The sequence below is a fragment of the Thermomyces dupontii genome (assembly GCF_041956625.1).
Source record: "Thermomyces dupontii strain NRRL 2155 unplaced genomic scaffold VTN31scaffold_10, whole genome shotgun sequence".
NCBI lineage: Eukaryota > Fungi > Ascomycota > Eurotiomycetes > Eurotiales > Trichocomaceae > Thermomyces > Thermomyces dupontii.
In genome coordinates, this window is record NW_027192316.1 from 336,280 (window position 1) to 351,412 (window position 15,133).

At 51.9% G+C, this 15,133-nt stretch overlaps 8 protein-coding genes across 8 annotated transcripts; 5 read left to right on the plus strand and 3 right to left on the minus strand.

The window, feature by feature from the left end:
* Window positions 1-682: 682 nt before the first annotated feature.
* On the plus strand, window positions 683-2,129 carry VTN31DRAFT_1933 (uncharacterized protein; the record flags this gene model as incomplete). Its single annotated transcript, XM_069402045.1, has 4 exons — window positions 683-803; window positions 860-987; window positions 1,057-1,815; window positions 1,911-2,129. The coding sequence occupies 4 exons, from the start codon at window positions 683-685 to the stop codon at window positions 2,127-2,129; spliced, it is 1,227 nt and encodes a 408-aa protein (XP_069257562.1).
* Window positions 2,130-2,909: 780 nt separating this feature from the next.
* VTN31DRAFT_1934 (uncharacterized protein) lies at window positions 2,910-3,955 on the plus strand (the record flags this gene model as incomplete). The annotated part of the gene is made up of 4 exons (XM_069402046.1): window positions 2,910-3,073; window positions 3,147-3,512; window positions 3,579-3,852; window positions 3,914-3,955. 4 exons carry the CDS (start codon window positions 2,910-2,912, stop codon window positions 3,953-3,955), a joined length of 846 nt encoding a protein of 281 aa, XP_069257563.1.
* A 440-nt stretch (window positions 3,956-4,395) lies between these two features.
* VTN31DRAFT_1935 (uncharacterized protein) lies at window positions 4,396-6,019 on the minus strand (the record flags this gene model as incomplete). The annotated part of the gene is made up of 6 exons (XM_069402047.1): window positions 4,396-4,479; window positions 4,530-4,962; window positions 5,010-5,071; window positions 5,121-5,273; window positions 5,327-5,399; window positions 5,448-6,019. 6 exons carry the CDS (start codon window positions 6,017-6,019, stop codon window positions 4,396-4,398), a joined length of 1,377 nt encoding a protein of 458 aa, XP_069257564.1.
* Window positions 6,020-6,803: 784 nt separating this feature from the next.
* VTN31DRAFT_1936 (60S ribosomal protein eL20) lies at window positions 6,804-7,370 on the plus strand (the record flags this gene model as incomplete). Its single annotated transcript, XM_069402048.1, has 3 exons — window positions 6,804-6,914; window positions 6,979-7,155; window positions 7,212-7,370. 3 exons carry the CDS (start codon window positions 6,804-6,806, stop codon window positions 7,368-7,370), a joined length of 447 nt encoding a protein of 148 aa, XP_069257565.1.
* Window positions 7,371-8,121: 751 nt separating this feature from the next.
* VTN31DRAFT_1937 (uncharacterized protein) lies at window positions 8,122-9,294 on the plus strand (the record flags this gene model as incomplete). The annotated part of the gene is made up of 4 exons (XM_069402049.1): window positions 8,122-8,166; window positions 8,219-8,504; window positions 8,584-8,661; window positions 8,726-9,294. The coding sequence occupies 4 exons, from the start codon at window positions 8,122-8,124 to the stop codon at window positions 9,292-9,294; spliced, it is 978 nt and encodes a 325-aa protein (XP_069257566.1).
* A 1,264-nt stretch (window positions 9,295-10,558) lies between these two features.
* Window positions 10,559-11,915, plus strand: VTN31DRAFT_1938 (uncharacterized protein; the record flags this gene model as incomplete). Its single annotated transcript, XM_069402050.1, has 3 exons — window positions 10,559-10,639; window positions 10,978-11,376; window positions 11,433-11,915. The coding sequence occupies 3 exons, from the start codon at window positions 10,559-10,561 to the stop codon at window positions 11,913-11,915; spliced, it is 963 nt and encodes a 320-aa protein (XP_069257567.1).
* Window positions 11,916-12,756: 841 nt separating this feature from the next.
* Window positions 12,757-14,523, minus strand: VTN31DRAFT_1939 (uncharacterized protein; the record flags this gene model as incomplete). The annotated part of the gene is made up of 4 exons (XM_069402051.1): window positions 12,757-13,452; window positions 13,507-14,085; window positions 14,138-14,406; window positions 14,469-14,523. 4 exons carry the CDS (start codon window positions 14,521-14,523, stop codon window positions 12,757-12,759), a joined length of 1,599 nt encoding a protein of 532 aa, XP_069257568.1.
* A 265-nt stretch (window positions 14,524-14,788) lies between these two features.
* On the minus strand, window positions 14,789-15,133 carry VTN31DRAFT_1940 (uncharacterized protein; the record flags this gene model as incomplete). Its single annotated transcript, XM_069402053.1, has 3 exons — window positions 14,789-14,967; window positions 15,026-15,043; window positions 15,106-15,133. 3 exons carry the CDS (start codon window positions 15,131-15,133, stop codon window positions 14,789-14,791), a joined length of 225 nt encoding a protein of 74 aa, XP_069257569.1.

Genomic DNA, 15,133 nt, shown 5'->3' on the forward strand with positions numbered 1-15,133 from the left:
TAACCGCTAAGCACGGCTCCAGCTTCGCATCGTCAGGGTGTTTGTGGTGACACTTTCCCGAATGCTTCACTTGTTGGCAGAGTAAACTCCTTTGTCGCAGTGGATACTGGGTATTCTACCGTCCTGAGACCCTAGTCTCGGTTAGGGACTCAATCGGGAAGCAGGATATCAAATTGATTGTTGGGCAAGAGGACACAAAGATACAGTCATGACTATGGTTTCAGCGACAAAGCGCAATTTTTTTTTATTGTCTGCGTACGACGGAGGCACGTGGACGTGGCGGGTTTGGGACCTTGTTCTTTTGGAGTAACCCGAGAGGAGGGCGCAGTTCGCGCAGGGGGCATTACGTAGGCACACTACTGGGGAGCAAATGCCAGGGCGTGCGATTGTAGGAGGGGAGGATAGCGATGGAATACCCTAACTAAGGGCTTATTAGGGCCCGGGCTCACTGCTTACTGTTAACTTAACGTGCCCCAATCGTTTGACCTTGGCTTTTCTTCCGTAGGCGGGGAACCAAACCAGCCAACTCCAAGTGGCGCAACAACGACCGCCACTGGCATTTTCGACGTCTTATCCAGCACAAGTCAATATTAATCCCGCAATTTTGACCTCGATCCCAGGACGGCGAATGGCTGGCCACATCCCAGAGCTACTCTCCTGCATTGTCGAAGTGTGAACCGCTATGGATGTCCTCCAAAAGGAACACGAACGGCTTTCGAAGCGTCTGAGCAGCTCCAGAACTGTCGATGAGATCCAAAAGACCATCAATCTCCTACAAGAAGCCCGTAATACAATCGCCGCCGGTATTTTGGACCAACGGACGAGTGTCAGTGCACGCATGCATGCTAATTGTGCGCAGATCCAACGAAAGCCTCCATTACTCTGGCCAAGCTGCAGAATCCCGTTAAGGCGGCGTTCGATGCGACCAACGAGAGTTTGAAAGAGACGCATAGCAGTCTCAATAAGTACTCCAAAGCGCTGGATAAGGTGAGATCTCTGAACGACCCGGAACTCCGAATTGTCGCCGGCTTTGGCTGATACACAGCTTTGCCACAGCTATTCAAGGATCGGCCACTACCCAGTTCGGACGATGACGCCCTATCGTCCTCTTCGTCCCTCGTAAACCGCGCCATTGTAATGCACCTTCTCCGCGAAGGTCAATTCTCCGTCGCCTCCACGTTCCTCTCCGAATTGTCGCGGCAGAAAGAACCCACGCGGCCTCAGGAGCAGCAAAAGGATGGCGCCGAGGCATCCCCATCGCTAGAGGACATCCAAACCGGCGAGCTACGGGAACAGTTCGCAACAATGTATCACATTCTTCACCAACTCAAATACGAGTCGAATCTCCTTCCAGCAATACAATGGGCTCGGGAGCATCGGCAACAACTACAAGCGCGTGGCAGTCACCTTGAGTTCGAGCTGTGTCGACTGCAGTTCGTCTGGCTATTCCACGGTGGCGGAAATCCTCAGGCAACGATGGCCTCCGGTCGGCAGGCAGCACTTGAATACGCACGCAGAGAATTCCACGCATTCGTGCCAGACCACTTGCGGGAGATTCAGCAACTGATGGGCGCAATGGCGTTCTGCCCTAATCTGGAGGCATCGCCATACCGCGCCATCTTTCACAACCCGACGGCATGGTCGGATGTAGCCCACTCCTTCACCCGAGAGTTCTGCTCGCTCCTCGGGCTGTCCGCAGATTCGCCGCTGTACATTGCGGCAACAGCTGGGGCCATCGCGCTTCCGACATTGATGAAGGTTCAAACCATCATGAAGGCCAAGCGGACCGAATGGACCTCGCAGAACGAGCTACCAGTAAGCCATCCCATTATCGTCACTGCTACGGTTCATCTGTTCTATCCCTCTACACATTCAAAAATCGCCGGTATTGACATGAAGGCACTCCCCAGGTCGAAATCCCCTTGCCTCCTTCGTATCTCTTCCACTCAATCTTCGTTTGTCCGGTGTCCAAGGAACAAACCACGGACCAGAATCCACCGATGATGATGCCGTGCGGCCATGTAATTGCAAACGACTCGCTGCAGCGTCTCAGCAAAGGCGGCAAATTCAAATGCCCATACTGTCCGAGCGAGAGCCATGCCCGCGATGCACGAAAGGTGATTCTCTAATGTTTGTATCTGAGAGTATTTTTTGCCAGGTTTCTTCTTTCCAGCATCTCGAGCAGGCATCGGGATGGACACGTGGTCAATCCGCTATGGTTAACATATTGGGAGAAGGCGTTGAGAGGACCATCGGAGTACATATCATTTTTCTCTTAGTTGTCATAGAAAGGAATTGACTTTGTCCAGCGAAGCTAGTGGCTGCCTTGCTGACCATGCTAAGTGACTCAACACATATTATGGAGAGCCGCTGGCAACGATGATTTGTTCAACTCACTCCACCCACCCATGTCTCTGGGAGTCTCCGACACCGGAACTGGGAACCCGGAATCCCGCCGCAGCAACTAAGCAAGAATTTTATGCATGATCCCTCCCATTTTCCCTGTTCCTGCTCATCAACGCAGAGCTTAACAACGGTTTGATTCGCTCATGGCGGTCACATGACTTCGCGTCATTTTGGCGATTGCCCCAAACCACTTAACGCGTGTCTTGTCGCGTCTCGGCCACCAACCCCCGGGCAAAGTCAGAACAAACGACTCGAAAAAATTGACTCTGGCGATCCGGGATTCCGGACTAGGCTTTGCAGGATGATTCTGCCTGGCAGTATAAATACCCCTGACATCCTCCGTGTCCTGGGGGGGCTTGGCTGGGCTGGGTGTTGGTCTGACTGATGATGATTGGGATGGACAGATGAGATGATAGCATGTCATAGTCATCCATTTTTCGAATCGTCAGATTTATAAACCCCAGAACCCATTTATTTCATCTCCGGGAAAAAAAATAAAGGAGATGTTCTCCAAACATCACACCCGCGGCCGGTCCGACAGTTTCAATGCCAGATATCGAGCCGGCAAGTCAACGAGCCGCAGCATGAAGCGCTCGTTTCAGGAACATCTCGGTGATTCACGACGAACAGAACGGGAAACCAGACCAGAGGGAGTACCCAATGCACGGTAAATGTTTCCTTCATCACAAGGGAACTAACATCCATCGAAAAAACATCAACTAACATCCCGTTCTGCCTAGAACCCTCACCTCCCCCGTCATCACCATCTGCGTGGGACCCGAAAAGCGCCTCTTCGCCGCCCATGAGGAAATCCTCTGCATGTCCCCGGTCTTCGCCGATGCCTGCCGCGGACAGTTTTTCGAATCCCCCAACACTCATAGCAAGACCATCAGCCTTCCGGAGGAGCAGCCCGAAGTCTTCTCCTGCGTGCTGGAGTACCTGTACAAGGGCGACTACTACCCGCGGCTGCTGCACAACAGGCGTCGAAACACGTGGGAGCTGGAAAACGAAGCGAGTGATATGGACGTTGATGGCACGGAGAAGGACGATGCGACGATCGTGGACCAGGCCACGGGGAATGTTATTCTGAAGGATACTGCTGTTTAGTACGTTGTTCCATAAGAACTCAATTTTTATGATGGATATCTTGGCTGACTGTTGGAAACAAATAGTTGTGCAGCAGAACGCTACAACCTCTCCGCGCTCAAACGCCTGGCTCTCCGTAAACAGGGCCTGCAGTCCGGTATCCAGTGCAGCACCATCCTCGCCAGCGCCCGTTACGCGTACGCTCACACCCCGGACACCGACTCGAAGCTGCGGGCGCACTACCTCGCCTTGATCATCCGCTGTAGGTCGACCTTCAAACGGAGCGGCACCATGCAGATGGAGATGGAACAGGGCGGAAAGCTGTTCTTTGATCTCTTTGTTGCCATGTGCAATTATATCGTGCGTTCCCAGCACTCAGAACGGGTCTGTATTGAGATGGTTGTGCTAATTGGCTTGATAGGATGATCTCGCCGATACTTGCAAGTCTCCGCGGTCGGCCTAGGTGTGGTCATGCACCATGTTTGCTTGTTTCATGACGAATACATACGATGCCAAAGTTCGGCAGGATTCGACTTTGCTCACTTTCTCGGCTCGCTCCCTGTCCGCTCATGTCGATGCTCTGATGCGCGGTAAAATGTAATACTCTGTAATTGTACTATTATGTATACTGCCTTATGCTTGCTCGACAGATTGAAGACTGCCTTTTGCTGTCAATGAATACATGAGTCTGGCCTGCTTGATCCTTCTGATTGAACTCTTGTAGTTGTAGGTCGACTCGCCTACCAAAAGAGTACCATCACGGTAGGATGGTAACAACGGTAACTGATCAAGTGCCAAGGTCGATTCCGGTCAACCAGGCCGGACGCTGCCACTTGCATGATCGACGGATGTAGACTCATGGACTAAGGATGTGGAGTTCCCTCGCCACTAGATCACTTCACATCATACACCCGTCCCCGGAAACGCCCCGTTCTTGCTGAGGACGACCATGCCTCGTTCCCGGGAAATGTATCCTTTCATCAAATTCTAGCGCACTGTTAGTGAAGCTCCTGATGGGGAACAAACTAAGAACTCACCTTGTAGATCAGGTTCGCTAGTAAACATTCGACTTCGTCCATGTCTATCCTTGACCGATCATCTGCCTTTGTTCCAATGCGTAGAGCGGCCGCAAATTCTACAACCGGAACACGCGTCCGCCGGATAGGCGTGACCGGTTCAGGCTGATCCGGCTTAACCGGTTCATAGCCGCCGTTGATGAAAACTTTCCGGAAAAGATTCCGTAGCGCAAGATCTCGGCCTCGCTCGAGAGGAAGATAGATGCGGCGTTTGGCAAACTCGTCGGCACCGGCGGACATGGCAGCATCGAAGCCGACAAGATCGCCTTGCTTGATGCAATTGCACAGTGGCCGAAAAAGACTCTCTAGTCGGGGGAAGGGTTCTAAAAGCTTGCGACTTGGGATAGTATGTGTGTTGACGATATGGCAAGGTACTAAATACGTGAGGATCAATCTAGCTGCTTTTAGTCACGGAGCCTGAACGGTAGTAGGGACGCTCACTCTCTGTTTCGGTAGGCATCTTTATGGCACATCAGCCATGCTTTTGTCAAATATTCTTCGGCCTGCCAAAGTCAGTCATAGGCGGTCTTCAAATCACCATCGGATGCATGCCTCTGCATAGTTTTCTTCGAGGAAGTTGATGACGCCAACATAGTAGTTAAACGTCACGATATGCGACTTGGGGAAGGCTTCCATCCCTGGAAGATCGTCTGACGATGCATACAGGGCTCGAAGGAGGTTCTTGGAAAGTCCAATTTGGTTCAGCTATACATACGAGTCAGTCGACTGATCTCAAGGAACCATCCCTGCCAAGATACCTTGAAATATGTCTTGAACAAGAGATTTGTGGTTCCGTATATTCCCCATTTGCGCGATTCCTCCAACGGGGCTCTGCTCAGTCAATTAACAGTCATCCTTGCCAAAAGACGTATCTCGTACCTATCCGTCAGACACAGCGTGAACATGCGATTGATCGTCCTCGCGGCTTCTTCGAGTCTGACATTCTTGTCTGTTTCCGCCACAACGTCATCTTGAAATGCAGTTTGATAGGCAGTTGGATCCGAAGACGATTCCGCATCCGCCTTCATCGCAAATGATCGAAGATATTTTCCCACCACGTAAAGACACGGAATTGTCCATGCCGAAAAACTCCCAGTGGAATAGCCACGGATTAGCTGCTGTGTCACGTCATTCCATGCTTCGAACACTTTGACCCAGTTTCCTTCTTGCGGCGACTGCTGCAGCTTAACAAGCTCCCCAGCAGCCTTCCAGTACGCTGTGAAAACGTTGACCCATGCATTTCCCTCTTGTTTGGGGAGTTTCACACCTCTACTTCGATCGTGAAGGAGCGCGCGTTGAATGTCCGCCTGGCAAGTGGCACTGTTAGTTGAATAGTAGAAAGCATGCAGTCGGTCCGGGTCCTCCGGGGTCGCTTCTGGCGTCAATGCTGCTGCTAGGAGCGGTCCTGAGCCCTGGGCATGGGCTGCCTTGAAATCGCTTAGAATGGACATGACCCAACCGCGTAATTCTGAAAGTGAAAGTGGCAGGCCCTCGAAATGCCTGTGCTCTAACGAACAAAGGTCAGTAAACTACTAGTACGCAGTACGAGTAAACACGGCCATGAGTGTCCTTGTGTCTTAATCTTGTCGGGCTGTCTGTCACGTTCATTTGATGAAAGAGGAAGGCGTGGCTAGGCTGATGTGGGGCATTATTTCGAAGTGTGGCTGATGATTCCGAAAAAGGCTAGTGTGTGGCTGGGCTTCCACTTTCGCTTAATTCGGGCCACAGCCCTAGCACAAGCACTTTGAAATTCTTTTGATTGTGGGCTTTCGTCAAGAACGGCACATCTCGCTCCAAGCGTCGACAACGCCAACACGACAAAGTGAGTATCGCACTCTGTATCTCACAGATAGATTTGTATTGCTGACTGTAACGCAGATGGGTAGGTTCATCTATTTTCTCCATTACCGTCCCGTCCCTTCGGTCCGCTAGCTCGATCGCCCTGTTTGCGAATCCGCCAGACCGTACGCCAATTGTCCGAGCAATAGCGTCCGCATGGAGATCTGTTTGGGTTGTTGTGGAGGAAAAATGAGATTTCTAGACGGGTGTCCGGCTGTGGCGGCACCGGCATCGAAATTCGAGCATACTCGACCGATGGGAATTGGGGCTGCATAGGATCATTGTCACGACAGGGACCGTTCGGCTAACGCAACGCTTAAAGGTCGGTTCAAGGAATACCAGATCATCGGGCGCCACCTGCCCACCGAGGCGAACCCGACGCCGAAGTTGTACCGCATGCGCATCTTTGCGCCCAACCCGGTTGTGGCCAAGTCGCGCTTCTGGTACTTCATGATGAAGCTCAAAAAGATCAAGAAGTCCAACGGCGAGATTGTGAACATCAGCGTGGTATGTGTGCCTTGGGCACGTTGCAGTTTCCTGGCTATGAGTACGTTCTAATGGACAACATTAGATCCGCGAGAAGCGCCCGCTGAAGATCAAGAACTTCGGTATCTGGCTGCGCTATGACTCGCGCTCGGGCACCCACAACATGTACAAGGAGTTCCGGGAGCTCACTCGCGCGGATGCTGTCGAGGCACTGTACCAGGACATGGCTGCCCGTCACCGTGCCCGTTTCGGTTCCATTCACGTGAGCAACACCTAATTCAAACAGACTTCGCGTTACCTTTGCTGACGACCCTCTAGATCATCCGAGTTGTCGAGATTGACAACAAGGAGAACATCCGTCGTCCTTATATCCGACAGCTCGTCACCAAGGACCTCAAGTTCCCTCTGCCTCACCGTGTCGCCAAGCAACCCGGCAAGAAGGTCTTCGCTTACTCGCGGCCTTCTACTTTTGCTTAAATGTATGCGGATTTTCTGGGACTGGAAGGGCAATTAATGACTTGTTTGTTTCGTAACAAAGATAGCGAACGAAAAGAACAGTTTCTTGCAACGAGTTCCTTTATCAAAGCCTTAGGCACTGTATATCAGTGGGATAGATATCAGCAATCAGCTTTCTAAGCTACTATGGCTGCACGGAGTTTAGTTCTCTGCCAACACAGGCCAGTAAAATGCACCGCTAGCGATTGGATGTAGTACTGAAATGTGTCGTCTGCTGCAAACTGACATGCCCAGGGTCTACCTAAATTGCTACAAACGGGCCATGGCTGTCCTGTATAAGAGAATGCACTGTGCTATTGAGACAGCCGTGTGGTGCTGAGGAGAAATACCCATTGATCAGCCTTCCTTCTATTCAGGCTTCTCAATTGATCTTTGCCTACATGGAAGAGGTACAAAGTTTTTTATCCGATCTGCATGACTGGCAGGACCGTTATTCCTCGTGCTCAACTGCTCAAGACTGCTTTAGCCAGTTGGTGTGCAAGTTGCTGTAAGACCAGTGACTCGATTGCCAGATTGCGTCATGGGCTTCCAACCTTGCGATCCCATTGGTCTGACCTCCTGAATGTTGACAAATCCAGTAAAGCGTGCCTTGTTTCGGCCCGTGTAGAAGCTCGCCAAGCCCATCCATCGCCGAGGTGATCAACTCTTTTGACCTCTTATTCTTCCCCTCTTCGTCCTCATTTGCTCCAATTGCTTCGCTAGGTGGTCCAAGATGTTTGCTCGAGCTACGTTCCGGATCTCCCAGCGCGCGGGACAAGTACGGTCAGCCCTATCCTCGTTTCCAGACATCTCTACTAACATTCTGAAAGTCTTTCCGCCGATTGTACAGCAGCGAGGCTGCAGCTCCCAAGGGCAGCACTTTCAAGACAGTTGCCGTTGGAGTTGGCGCTGTTGGCGTTGCTGCTGGTCTCTACCAATACGTATTCGCGTCCGGGGTTGCTGAACAACCCAAGGAACGTCCCAAGGTCTTCACCGGCGGTGACCAGGGATGGATTGACCTCAAACTCAGTGAAATTGAGACCATCAATCACAACACGAAGCGATTCCGCTTCGAACTCCCGGATAAGGAGGCGGTTTCGGGGCTGCATATTGCGTGTATGTTTCCCTTTTCCATCTCTATGCCCTTTTGATGCGGACGAGCCATTTGATGCTAATGCGCACGGTGTGTTTACAGCTGCCATCCTGACGAAATACCAGCCTCCGACTGCGGACAAGCCCATCATTCGCCCATACACTCCCATATCTGATGAAGGTACGGACAAACAGTATGACGAACATAGCTTACTTTTGGTTCGGTCACTGATGCGGGCGCGCAGATGAACCCGGCTACCTGGATCTCATCGTGAAGCGCTATCCTGATGGCCCAATGTCCGAGCATCTGCACAGCATGAACGTAGGGCAGCGCTTGGACTTCAAGGGCCCAATTCCAAAGTATCCCTGGGAGCCCAATAAGCACAAACACATCGCCTTGATCGCCGGTGGCACGGGCATCACTCCTTTGTACCAGCTTATGCGCGCCATCTTCAAGAACCCCGAGGACAAAACCAAGGTGACGCTGGTCTTCGGGAACATCTCTGAGGAGGACATCCTCCTGAAGAAGGAGCTTCAGGAACTCGAAAACACGTACCCGCAGCGGTTCCGTGCGTTCTATGTCCTGGACAACCCGCCCAAGGAGTGGACTGGCGGCAAGGGCTACATCACCAAGGAGCTGCTCAAGACCGTTCTCCCGGAACCCAAGGAGGAGAACATCAAGATCTTCGTCTGCGGTCCGCCGGGCATGTACAAGGCCATTAGTGGAACCAAGGTCAGCCCCAAGGACCAGGGCGAGCTGTCTGGCATCCTCAAGGAACTCGGATACAGCAAGGACCAGGTGTACAAGTTCTAAGCTTCTGTACTCATATCTTTGGATGTACTCCCTCTGTGACTTGACCCAAACTACTAGGCATAGTAGTGAATTGTTCGAAGACATGGAACTGTTGATACGATAGAATGAAGTGGTGGTCCCAAACGACCCTGCATTGAATGACCGCCTCGTCAACTCCAACGAAGTTCCTTCCATAGACCGTAGCTCGTCCCGAACAATACGAACGCTTTCATACCTACACCTACCTCAAGGTACTCATTGAACTCTGGCTAATAAAGAGTCACTAAAAAGCTCAGCCCAGCTCGTCTTCCGGGCGTTGGCAGCTGATGCCATCACCTGATTACCTAGACTCTTTGGATTCTTTCTTGCAGTTGTCATGTTCATCAATGATTAAACAAGGAGCGTACTAATTCAAATACCGATATTGCATCTAAGACCTGGCATAATGTGCTCTGTTTGGCCTGCTACTCGAGCTGTGTGAGTATGGTAATGGCAGGTCGGCCTACCAAAAAAAAAAAAAAAAAAAAAAAAAAAACCGTAAAAATACAGGTCTAGGCAAGCCGTGACTTCAACGAAACAGGCGCACAAAGACCTGCGCAGATTTTTGACAGACCAAAGGTCTGAACATATTTGAGTAGTAAGAGGAAATATCTGCTCTCGTCTAGTTGATCGAACATTGTGTCCATGGAGGCTTGACACCAGTGACTTTGCTATATTATGGCACAGGTACGACGCAGCATTCCTCGAAGACTACCTAGTAGGTCGTGACTACGAGTAGGAATCCTTGTTAAATAGCATGGGCGCCTCGGTGGTTGCGCATAGTGCTTTAACAGCCAGTGACCAGGCCTAGGTGCCGCTAAGGCCTTCGTATTCTAGGCATGGCTTAGGACATGCACCACTAAAGTCCGGGGCTGAGCTAGCACTAATGCTCAGGCCCAAGGGCGGTGCATTAGGGGACCCAACAAGGATTCCCGGTACCTTCAGCTGAATCATTGTTAACTTAGTGGCTATTCGGGCACCTTGCTGCAGGGGAAGTGCCCGCCGTGCCGCACAGTGCCAACGGGCCACCCTAGCACGAAAACAGGCCCCTAAAAGCAAGGCCCTATTTAGCGCCGGGCGGCCCCCAGCTTGGCCTGCAAATTTTTCTTCTCCCTCTTTTCTCCCCCACCACATCTCTAAGCAACACGCTTCTGAAGCTCCCCCAACTTACCTGGAACGCGCCTCCTCAGCGTGTCTTCTTCTTCCACTTCCACAACGTTGTAATTGCACAACACAACAGCCCATCATGTCTCCCAAAGAGGAACCCAAGAACAAAGATGCTGTGATCACCGTCAACGTCGAGGATTTCACGCGTACCCGCGACGCGGTAAGTACTTGAATTTCGTTTCCCACTGGCCTCCAAACAAAGCGCGCCCTCGCAACAACATAAACAAGGCTGCCCACCATATTTAAAGTCGGCCCACTGTTGTTTGTTCTTTGTGCATATCCCTCGTAGCACTCATGCCACTTGAATGCTTCCTTTAATTTTGTTTTCTTCAGCCCTTCTTTCATCGCAAACTGTCGTCTCCATGCCGGACGCGTGCTGCGCGCCTCCGATCAATTCCACACTGGACCGCCATTCATATGACGGAGGGCCGCGATAATCAACACCCAAACTCTTGAAACTCTCTCCTAGTCGTAACGTCAGCAGCTAATCCTCCTCAGGTTATCCTCGGCCTCGCGAATCTGCAATCAGCCGTGTCTGAGCTGTCACGGGCCTACATCAACCATGCAAACACGGTCCTGAACAGAGGCACGCTGAATGCCGATACTAATCTGACCAACTTGGCCAGTGGTCTGACCACGAGTCTACTGGAAGGTGGTCTTCTTGCGGGTGCGCTTCCGCGAACCGGCAGCCCCGCTGGTGGCGAGCCAGAAAAGAAGAAGCGCAAGCGCGCGCCGCATGATCCGAATGCGCCAAAGCGTGCGCTAACCCCATACTTCCTGTACATGCATCACAATCGCTCCAAGATCGCTGCGGATCTTGGCCCGGATGCGAAACCCAAGGATGTCGCGGACGAGGGCACCCGACGCTGGGCCGCCATGCCAGAGTCCGAGAAAGAGGTTCGGGATAATGTTTCCTTTTGCGAACCATGCATTTGACTAACACGGGACTGCAGGTGTGGAAACAGATGTACGCTGACAACCTGGCTGTTTACAAGAAGAAGATGGCGGCCTACAAAGCCGGCCAGCCGATTCCAGAGGACGACCAGAAGGAAGCAGCCAAGGATCTGCCACAACAAGGTGCTGAGGCTGGCGCCGAGGCGGCCGCTACTTCGTCTGAATCAGAGTCAGATTCGGACTCAGACTCGGAATCAGAAGATGAGACCTCTTCATCCGAGTCCGAGAAGGAGCCTACTCCGCCCCCGCCGAGCGGGAAACGCCGTCGCACTGGCCCCGAGAGCAAGAAGGAGGTAACCTCGCCAGTGGCGACGAAGCGGGCCTCTCCTGACAAGAAGAAACCCTCCGGCCCGTCGGGCGCTCCGACTCCGTCTGGAAAACCCAAAGGCAAGGAAGAGGGTGGTCGAAAACCACAGCAGAGTGCAAGCGATTCGAAGCGCAACAAGAAGAAGCGCAAGAGCGAGGCTGGAGCTGATGAGTAGACGAAGGATTGAAGATTTTGAGATCGATGTAATGCTTATGTCCGGTCACGACTGCCGTTTTAGGGATTGGAGGATGTCTCTCTGACGGAATGGCTCGTGATACCCGATTGTGTCTGCGGTCGGTCCATCTTGTATTTTTTTTGTGATGGGGTTATGGTGTGCTTCTCGCTATGACCTTTTTGTGAGAGACTGGTACTGGGTATCAATAAAAGTACTTTTCTGAGGTTCGTCGTCGGCATGCAAAGTTCTCTTAGCAAGCTCCTACTAGTACATGTACTCTCCGTCCGAGACCAACTGCATCGCTCCTCGAGATATCGCCAAGTTACCCAGTCCCCATTCAGGCTTCCTGTCTAGTCGCCTTGTTCGTGGTACTATGTGTCTGTACCATGTTAAGAGGGCTGTACATGTCTGACATATGGGCCAATTGGCATGTATCGCTGCGTGTTCTTTCTCTCTGATCGGTCCGGGAGAAGCTGTGTGATCATTGCAGCAAGAAAGGGGCCGTCCTCAAGTCTAATGCCCAAGCTGATGAATGAGTCCAATCACGTATCCGAGCTGAAGGTTTTGGGTATATATAGGCCTGTATGGTTGGCGGACACGCACACTGCAACAAGAGAATGACCTCGCTGACAGCTGCTACGCACCATCGACATTAGGAGTCTATTTCCATTGAATTTGATCAGCGCCACTTCTGTATTTCGAGATACCAATGCCTAGTAACCTGGATCGACGCAATCTTCAAGAACAGGTAGGTACTTGGTAGTTAGCCAAGACGGACTGACACAATTACTACATTTGCTCAAGTATTCTAGCAGCTACCTGGACAACAGGGAGCTTAGATCTAGAGGTCGATTTCCTCCGCGGAATGGTTCCAACCCGCTGATACAATCCCTCCATCTTCACACCAAGCCTCGAACGTGCCTTTTCGCGCTGCGCGGTACGCTCGTCGCCGGGTGGCGAGACGGTCGGAATCTGCGTCCTCGTGGCAGCTTTCTTGCGAGTCCAAGTCAGAGGTCCACGTCGAAGTCGGTGACGCTGCCACTGACGACTGACTTTGATCATCGTCAACCATGGGATTGTCTTCTTCCGGGACTTCTTCTTCAGCGAAAGTAGAGTTGGGATTGGTCATGTCCGACTCCTGCGTCGTGGTGACGGGATCATCATCGCTGGCCTTGAACTGATCCTCGTCCTCTCCGCTGGATGGAAGTCGTGCAATCTGGAATTGCAATTGGGCTCGCATTTGCATGAGTGAGTCCCGGATCTGAGTCCGGAATCTTGACTGCGGATCCGCGCCTGCGTCTGCGTTCGAGAGCGCTCGTTTTCGCCCCGTTCGAGCTTCTCCCCGCCGTGCTTGGCGCATCACCTGGTCATGTGCAAATATCGTCCCGGAGCACAAGTGTCCGAATAGAGATTCCATCGAGCTGGATTCGCTCCACGTCACCGGGTCAACGGTGCAAGGATGAATGTCCTTCGGTCGAAAAGCGACCACGAGAGCGCACAATTCCTTGTAGGAGGCGTGGCGCGAGTAAGGGAATGTCTGTTCAATCTCAGTCTCCTTCCTCGAATCACAAGAGTGAGGGATACCACATACGATTCTTCTTGGCAGGTGGTTTTCGCTTCCAGCTCCAGTTAACAGCCTGGAACCACCGCCGTCCGAGATTACCTTGCTTATCATATCGATGAGATCGCTTGTGGAAATCTCACTATCCTCCGTCAAGCCACAGTCCTCCAGTCGGAAGGACCGTTTGTTATAATACGCGCTTCTCAATGCATGCCTGACTCGGAACTGCAGACGCTCGTCTTTGATCTGCTCCCGACACATTCGATCAAGTGCCATTACTGTTCCTTCGTCTGGCAGTTCTAGCTCGTGATGCTGATACAAGTCACCTTTGCCGCCGCCGACTCCCAATTCCGGAATCTCGGTTCCATGCTCGTCGCGCGTAACAATGGGATCGATGACAACTACTTTGGCAGACTTGACTGTCTGACATAAGACGCCAGGCTCGCAGCTATGTATCCGCGCACATTCGTCTGCGGTCAGACAGCCCGGTGTAAACACGTTTCCTAACCGATAGCCACTGAGGTACGTAGCTTCATCAAGTCCAGTCATTGCCGCGTTGCGCGGAATTAGAGACCTGTACAAGCCAAATTGATATCGGTCAACGTGGACCTGTTCTTGTCAGTATACTTTACTTTCTCAAATTCTGATTATCTAGTCATACCTTTGAGTCCATCATGACCGACAGAGCCTGCCATACTTCTTCGTAGCCGAATGTCCATGCTCGGAGGTAGAAAATCGTGTCTTTCGGATATCCTTGCACTTTCTCCAGCAGCTCTCTGATGCCTTCCGCTTTGGGTGGAAATGCGCGATGGAGACGAGAGTTGGTAGCGAAGGTCGTATCCAGGTAGATGGTATCCAGAGTCTTTAGGCCACGAGTATATGGAATGAGGATTGGGTGGCGACTTAGAGCATCCACCCACCACTTCTCCGCTACAAGAATGTGCCTGTCAATGCCGGAAGCCAGATACGTTCTCAGGACGGCGAGCACCTACATCGAATATCGCCCGTATACAGGATGGATTTCCCATCTCCTTCAATCAGGAACATCACTGCTCCCGGACAATGATTTGCATCAAAGAGAGTGACCCGAATACGCTGCTTCGGGGTCAGAACGATCTCCGTCGGAGTGTTGAGGGGGATAGGTCGCTGTCCTGAATCAGCTGCTGTATCTGTATGTCCCGATGACAGCAAGACGTACAAGTAGTTTGGCCAAATGACCATAGTGTTGCTTCCGCGTCTCCAGAATGCCTTTGGCAAAGTTGATGCGGTGCGGGTACTTCTCGATGCGCAAAAGCAGCTATCCATCCACGAGTCAATCAAACCAGTCACCGCATGAACTTGACATATCAAGACTTTCCTCCCGCGTTACCGCGGAGCAGTATATGAACGGCGACCGCAGGGACTCCAGCCCCTGTAAATGATCACTGTGAACATGGCTCAAGAAGCAAACCAGCGGAGGCGGCTGGTCCGGGTTCTTGCGGAAGTAATCGACTGGGTGTTTTTAGTATCAACCATGACACTGTCGATGGATGCATGAGGTCAATCATACTTCTGATAAATGGAAATTCTATCGAGACGATTATCAGCACAGGTTACGGCGGGGGTTCGGAACCCATTCCAGCAACGCACCTTTTACGACACCATCAAAGGTCGACAT